Source organism: Neoarius graeffei, chromosome 18 (genome assembly GCF_027579695.1).
Source record: "Neoarius graeffei isolate fNeoGra1 chromosome 18, fNeoGra1.pri, whole genome shotgun sequence".
NCBI classification, from domain to species: domain Eukaryota; kingdom Metazoa; phylum Chordata; class Actinopteri; order Siluriformes; family Ariidae; genus Neoarius; species Neoarius graeffei.
In genome coordinates, this window is record NC_083586.1 from 58,982,622 (window position 1) to 58,990,787 (window position 8,166).

General features: G+C 44.0%; 1 protein-coding gene across 1 annotated transcript; it reads left to right on the top strand.

The window, feature by feature from the left end:
- The first annotated feature begins 1,587 nt into the window (after positions 1 to 1,587).
- Positions 1,588 to 7,853, top strand: dla (deltaA). Its single transcript, XM_060899102.1, has 11 exons — positions 1,588 to 1,638; positions 1,789 to 2,088; positions 2,166 to 2,226; positions 2,691 to 2,948; positions 4,141 to 4,201; positions 4,295 to 4,425; positions 5,281 to 5,450; positions 5,669 to 5,885; positions 6,124 to 6,952; positions 7,045 to 7,255; positions 7,373 to 7,853. Exons 1-11 carry the CDS (start codon positions 1,588 to 1,590, stop codon positions 7,376 to 7,378), a joined length of 2,295 nt encoding a protein of 764 aa, XP_060755085.1. The 3' UTR covers positions 7,379 to 7,853.
- The last annotated feature ends 313 nt before the right edge of the window (positions 7,854 to 8,166 follow it).

Consider the following 8,166-nt stretch of genomic DNA (forward strand, 5'->3'; position numbering starts at 1 on the left):
AACAAATGCAACAGGAAATGACATCAAACAGATGCTCTGATCATGTAATCGTCTTCAGAGCGCATTCTGTTTTTAACAAGAACAATTATGACGTCAGAAGATAAAAGAGCAGGTAAAAATAAACAAAACAAACCACTCAATGTGCTATCACAAACATTTCATATATGTGCTTTTTTTTTTAAAGAAAGGAAAGGAACCTGTTAATTTATGCAATTTTTTTTAAATCTCTAAATTTGTAGTTTATTTCTTTTAGATAGATAGATAGATAGATAGATAGATAGATAGATAGATAGATAGATAGATAGATAGATAGATAGATATCCTTTTTTGTATACTTAGTACTTTTTGCACTACTCCTTCACTGCATTATCTTTTTCTCTTTATATATTTTGCTGCTCTGACAATGTAAATTTCCCCTTGTGGGATAATAAAAGGCCATCTTATCTTATCTTATCTTATCTTATCTTATCTTATCTTATCTTATCTTATCTTGAAAGCAACAAAATGCTTAAAAAACATTTGTTGGATTCCTATATATGGTACAATTAAAAAAAAAAAAAAAAGGAAATTAGTTTAAGATCACACTTTATTAACCCCTGGGGGAGAATAAAAATGTTCCAGCAGCACAGCATAGACTACAAAAACAAATGTGTGTAATAAGAAAGTAAATAAAAGTAAGGTAATAATAATAATAATAATAATAATAATAATAATAATAATAATAATAATAATGTAAAAAAAAAAGTAGTGCTACAAGGTTGGGCTTATTATTATTATTATTATTATTATTATTATTATTATTATTATTTTAAATGGTGCCAAATAATTTTGTTTTATTAAAATGTGCATATATCTATAGTGCAAAAGTGAGCACAACTCGACCAGTTGTACTGTAAATAAATGAAAGTGTAGTTTACTCCACCAGCACTTCAGTTTAGAGCAACATCTAGGCTCCAGAGAGAGAGAGAGAGAGAGAGGGAGAGAGAGAGAGGTGGGGTGGTGTGGGGTGGGGGGTGGTGGTGGTGGTGGTGGTGGTGAGCCCCATCAGAAAGCGTGGGACAGATTGGGGGTGGTGGTTCATTAACATATTAGTACCCCGGCATGTGGCACCCCCATATAAAACCTGTAGCCAGGAGATGTGAACCCAGCAGAGCCAAAACACAACACGAGGAGAAAGACGGCCGAAAGAAGAAGAAGAAAAAGAGGAAGAAGAAGAGGAAGAGGAGGCGCGTCAGGACAGGGACAAAGCGCTCGGTTCGGTTTGGGACCGAACAAGAACGGAACTACAACCACGCACACACTCACACACACAATAATATCATACACTCACCTTTTTTTTTTTTTTTTTTTCAATGAAACTGAAGGAATTTGTGGATTATTTATCTGGAAGCAACAAGTAAAGAGTCCTGGGAGCAAATCAGAGAGTTTGTGGATTTCTTTGGCATCAATGGGCACCAGAAGGTACTGAGAAGAAACAACGAATGAATCTGTCGGAGAGGAGAATCTGAGGATCTCAAAGACTTTTTTTTTCTCTTTTTTAAATCTTTATTTATTTATTATTTATTTATTATTTATTTATTCTTCACCATGGGGCGCGTGCTCGTGATGCTCTCGGTTGTGTGCGTCTTGGCCAACCAGGTAAATTTACCATCACATCACATCACATCACATCACATCACATCACATGTCTATAACAACAGGTGCTGTGGTGCTTTTTACACTCTCTTTACAGTTTATTACACATCTGAGTCACATGCACATACACACACTTTTGTTTTCCTCCTGTAGGCTTTGTGCTCTGGTGTTTTTGAGCTCAAGCTGCAAGAGTTCCTCAACAAAAAGGGCATCCAAGGCAACAGGAACTGCTGTAAAGGCGGAGTAATGTCGCAGTACCAGCCGTGTGAGTGCAAAACGTTTTTCCGAGTGTGTTTAAAGCACTACCAGCCCAATGCCAACCCGGAGCCTCCATGCACATACGGAAGCACGGTGACTCCCGTCCTGGGCTCCAACTCCTTCCAGATCCCGGACACGTTACCGGATGGCTCGTTCTCCAATCCCATCAGGCTGAACTTCGGCTTCACGTGGCCGGTGAGTGTTGCTTCGTTCCCTGAGTGTGCATGCACCGGCATTGGGTTTACTGACTCTTGTTTTGTGTCTGTATCTAGGGAACATTTTCACTGATCATTGAAGCAGTGCATGCTGAATCCAAAGAGGATCTTACAGCAGGTAGGTAGGCACTTGTTTCCTTGAAAAATAATAATAATAGGCGGCACGGTGGTGTAGTGGTTAGCGCTGTCGCCTCACAGCAAGAAGGTCCTGGGTTCAAGCCCCGGGGCCGGCGAGGGCCTTTCTGTGCGGAGTTTGCATGTTCTCCCCTTGGGTTTCCTCCGGGTGCTCCGGTTTCCCCCACAGTCCAAAGACATGCAGGTTAGGTTAACTGGTGACTCTAAATTGAGCGTAGGTGTGAATGTGAGTGTGAATGGTTGTTTGTGTCTATGTGTCAGCCCTGTGATGACCTGGCGACTTGTCCAGGGTGTACCCCGCCTTTCGCCCGTAGTCAGCTGGGATAGGCTCCAGCTTGCCTGCGACCCTGTAGAAGGATAAAGCGGCTAGAGATGATGAGATAATAATAATAATAATAATTCCCAGTGTATAGACTATACACATTTTTTTTTTTTGCAAATAAACAGAAAACCCAGAGCGCATCATCAGCACCATGACCACGCAGAGACACCTGACGGTTGGAGAAGACTGGGCTCAGGACCTGCACAGCGCCGGCAGAACCGAGCTCAAGTTCTCCTACCGGTTCGTCTGTGATGAGCACTACTACGGAGAAGGATGCTCGGTTTTCTGCCGGCCCAGAGATGACACTTTTGGACATTTCACCTGTGGCGAGCGCGGAGAGATCATCTGTGATGCTGGATGGAAAGGCCAGTACTGCACGGAACGTAAGTACCAGATCAGGTCACATCAGATAGATAAACACAAACAAACTCATCCGTGCATTACTGCATTGCAGGATCTGACAAGAAATTGAAAGAGTTTATTGAATAACTTCATGTAAATTTAACTGTCCTACAAGTTACTCTAAGCAGCTTTGGGACCAAAAGGTTGCTGGTTCGAGTCTTTAGATCAGCAAGAATGTCTGAAGTGCACTTGACAAAGGCACCCCAGGGTATGTCGTGCTCCAGATAAAGAGCGTCTGCTAGATGCCATTAATGTAGCTACTGTAAAGTTAAGACATTTATACAGCACTCAAGTCTGCAGATCTTCTGGCACCAAGAGGTTATTTTTCCGTTTTGTGTAACACGATCAGGTTTTTCAGTGTACAGGGATTGACCATTTAGGCTTATTTAGTGAAAGACTGGGGGGGGGGGGGAACTCAAAAACAACCCACCCGAACTCTTAACGGTTGTAGGTTAGCTCCTCCTCCTTTCTCCCCTCCCGACTTTCACAACACCACTTGATTTATTCAAGTCGGGGGAAGGAAAGTTCTTTTTTTTTTTTTTTTACTTTTTTTTTTTTTTGGAATAATCTCACGCGTGCCATAAATTTACATGCCCGACTCTGATTGGTCGCTTCCTGAGTGGGTCGGTCGCTGATTGGCTGGCGAAGGGGCGGTATTGTTCGAAGAGGGCAGCTGCCGGCAGCGTGGAGACAATGGGGCAGCTGTCGCGCACTGGCTGCGCGCACACCAGCTGTCCACTCTTATCTTCACTGCCCGGAGACACTAGAGAGAGGAAAAAAAGAGTGAAGAAGGAGGACAAGAAAGAGAAAAAAGTTTTTTGACCTACAGGGAAAAGAAAGAGAGGGAGAGAAGGGAAAGAGAGAGAGAGAGACCCCATGGTTGTTGTTGTTGTTGTTGTTGTTTTATCTCTTCTTGTCCTCATGTGTGAAGCAGAACCTCTTCACTGAGAAGAAGGTTTTAGGATTTTTTATTTTTTTTAAAGAGCTAACAGGTTTAGTGACCCCTGTCTTTGAAGACAAAATGAATGACCCAGGATTTAGAGTGGAAGATTTTTTTTTGTTGTGTTTTTCCCTGGTGTATGTAATCAAAAGATCTAAACAGCTAAACAAAGAGCATATGACTACAGCATTATGGTCCTAATATAATGTCCATTTGTCTGGGGTTTTTTGTAGCGATTTGCCTCCCTGGATGTGATGAAGAGCATGGCTTTTGTGAGAAACCTGGAGAGTGCAAGTAAGCCAACCTGCTTCATCGTGAATCTGATTCACCCCTGTCGAGTTTTCAGTTTATATCACTAACGTTGTTTGTTCTTTGATGGCGTAACAGGTGCAGAGTGGGCTTCAAAGGCCGATACTGTGACGAGTGCATTCGTTACCCGGGATGCCTTCACGGGACCTGCCAGCAGCCATGGCAATGCAATTGCCAGGAGGGATGGGGTGGCCTTTTCTGCAACCAGGGTAAGAACAGAAAAAGGAAAACGAACGTATGTCAAAAGAAAAAGTAGAATCCATCCATCCATCCATCCATCCATCCATCCATCCATCCATCCATCCATCCATCCATCCATTATCTGTAGCCGCTTATCCTGTCCTACAGGGTTGCAGGCAAGCTGGAGCCTATCCCAGCTGACTATGGGCGAGAGGTGGGGTACACCCTGGACAAGTCGCCAGGTCATCGCAGAAAAAGTAGAATAGTGTATTATCCATCCATCCATCCATCCATTATCTGTAGCCGCTTATCCTGTACAGGGTCGCGGGTAAGCTGGAACCTATCCCAGCTGACTATGGGCGAGAGGTGGGGTACACCCTGGACAAGTCACCAGGTCATCGCAGCAAAAGTAAAATAGTGTATTATCCATCCATTATCTGTAGCCGCTTATCCTGTACAGGGTCGCGGGTGAGCTGGAACCTATCCCAGCTGACTATGGGCGAGAGGTGGGGTACACCCTGGACAAGTCGCCAGGTCATCGCAGAAAAAGTAAAATAGTGTATTATCCATCCATCCATTATCTGTTGCCGCTTATCCTATACAGGGTCGCGGGTGAGCTGGAACCTATCCCAACTGACTATGGGCGAGAAATGGGGTACACCCTGGACAAGTCGCCAGGTCATCGCAGAAAAAGTAGACTAGTGTATTGTAATAATAGATATTTTAAAATAACAATTCGTGACAAAAGTCACAGGAAAAGAAATGAAAGGATAATAAAATAGATAGACCAGACGGCAACTCTCCAGCTGTTGATCAACCATGAGCTGCTGTTTTCATCGCACTAATCTCCATTTGCTGCACATGTCTTCATTCTTTCCCTCCAGATCTGAACTACTGCACACATCACAAGCCCTGTCTGAATGGAGCCACTTGTAGCAACACTGGTCAAGGCAGCTACACCTGTTCCTGCCGCCCAGGATTCACTGGCACCAGCTGCGAGATTGAAGTCAACGAATGTGCCGGGAATCCATGCCGCAACGGAGGGAGCTGCACTGTACGGTTTTACACTCGCATTACAGACTTTAGAGGAGTCCAGTATGAACTTTAAGCACACCTTTTGACTTTGTCAGATTTTGACACTGTACGATTTTTTTGCATAAGAAAAACAACCATGAAAAATTGTCGCTATGTCAAGGTACTGATGGTTTACGGTTTTCAAGTCAAGAGTTTTGTTTCAAGAGTCTCCTGCATTCATTTCATGTTATCTTCCAGGACCTGGAAAATACCTACACTTGCGCCTGTCCTCCTGGGTACTACGGCAAAAATTGCGAACTCAGTGCCATGACTTGTGCAGATGGTCCGTGTTTCAATGGGGGACGCTGTGCTGATAACCCTGATGGTGGCTACTTCTGCCAGTGTCCCACTGGTTATGCCGGCTTTAACTGTGAGAAGAAGATTGATCACTGCACATCTGGCCCTTGTTCAAATGGTATGACTTGCTGTTTGAGATCTGATCTGAAAACCCTTGCCTGCTTTTTTTACACCCTTTGGAATGGTTTTGGTATCAGAAGAGAACTGAGCTTACCTTAGGATGCTTGACAAACATGGGTAGTCTGGTTTTACCATTTGGCTGTTAAAAACCCTGGTAAAAAAAAAAAAACTTGCTCTTGTGTTTTGAACAGTTATGTGATGTTATGGACTAGAGTATTTATCTCTTTACCATACAGGTGCCCGGTGTGTGGACCTAGTGAACTCATACCTGTGCCAGTGTCCTGAGGGTTTCACTGGGATGAACTGTGACCGTGTCAGTGATGAGTGCTCCTTGTTCCCCTGCCAGAATGGTGGTACCTGCCAGGAGGGTGCTAACGGCTACACATGCACTTGTCCACCTGGTTATACAGGACGTAACTGCAGTTCACCTATCAGCCGCTGCCAGCACAACCCGTGCCACAACGGTGCCACATGCCATGAACGTAACAACCGATATGTTTGCGCTTGTGTTCCTGGTTATGGAGGACGCAACTGCCAGTTCCTGCTTCCGGAACATCCATCCCAGGCTGCCAGTGACATCCCATGGACAGCGGTGGGGTCAGGCGTGTTGCTGGTGCTTCTGTTGACTGTGGCATGTGCTGTTCTGGTGGTATGTGTGCGATCAAAAGTGCATCAGCGGCGTAAAAGCCGTGAGGAAGAAGCCGCGAATGGTGAAAGTGAGACTATTAACAACCTCACGAATAACTGTCACCGGGATAAGGACCTCAGCGTCAGTGTGGTGTCAGGATTGGCGCCAGTCAAGAACATCAACAAGAAGATAGATTTCCATAGCGAGCACGACTTGAGCTCCAGTGCAGAGAAGAGCGGGTATAAGTCAAGGCACCAAGCCTCCGATTACAACCTCGTGCAAGAAGTGAAGTACGAAGTCAAGCATGAGGTCAAGCTGGAACATATTGGGAAAGAGACAGCAGCAAAGGAACTGGCCGATAGCTGTGAAGACGTGAAGTGCCAAAGCTTGCAAGACTCTTGCGAGTTTGAGGAAAAACGCAGGAAACGCTTGAAAAGGTGAAAATCAAAATCAACCAAATCTTTTCTAGCCACGTTACACGAAATATTACCAGCGATGTTAACGTCGTATTTGTCTTCTTTGTTCACAGTGACGCATCAAAGTATTCCGAGTCCAAGTTCTCAGAGTCGAAGTACTCTGAATCAAAGTATCCTGAGTCGAACTATTCCGATTCGCTGTATTCCGAGTCAGCATGCGCATCTGCATGTGCATCGGCATCCGTGTCGGCGTGCATCGACACCAAATACAAGTCCGTCATGGTCATGTCGGAGGAAAAAGATGAATGTGTAATTGCAACCGAGGTGAGGATCAAATAATATGACGAGATTAATTCTTCGGCAGCATGTTCTCCTTCTGCTTACCTTACATTTTCCGTAACTGATAGCGATCTTGTTGTATTTTGTCTTTCCTTTGCTCAGGTGTAATTGGCCTCAAGGAAGCCGATGCTCATTGGGTGCTATGGAGGACGTTTTGAACTTCCATAGAAAATGCTGCTGCTCAAAACCTTTGGTGGAAATGTCCCACCTCGTGATTACTGCTGCTGAGAAAGTAGGACTGATTTAACTGATATTCAGGGTGAGCTGGTTCTCTGTTCTGAACGAAATCACAGGCTTGGAAACGTCCTGAAATGAACAGAGGAGTGGTCACAGAAAGTTTACCACCCCTCTTTTTCAAACGTATCTGTAAAATTTACCTGTAAAGCCATTTTATAAAGGTGTTGGACAGTGTGTGTCCATTTCGATATTGTTTAGATTTATGACGCAAAATACGAAAAGGAAAAAAAAATGTTCGGAAGAAGAAAGAAGTAGGAATTCGAGGAAACGTATCGCAATGTTCTGCCATGTGGCGTGCGGTACTGTGGCAACGTTGTGGCAATGTTTTATCAATATTTTGGCAACATTTGCTGTATTTTTTTTCGCCAATTTCTCCAATGCCCACACAGGTGCTAATACTGCGCCCAGAGAATGCACCAAACGTGAAAGATGTTAAAGAAGAGTAGATTAAGAAATGTATCACAGCGTTTTTGCCAATGTCCATCTCGTGGATTTTATGGCGACGTCGTGGCAACGTTTTAGCAATATTTTGGCAACATTTGCTGTTATTTTTTTTTCACCAGTATCTCCAAGCCCCACAAGTCAGTGTGCAAGAGACCACATCAAAACGGTGGATGTTTGGCCATACTGGCCTGTCTTTCACTGGGTTAAATGGTGCA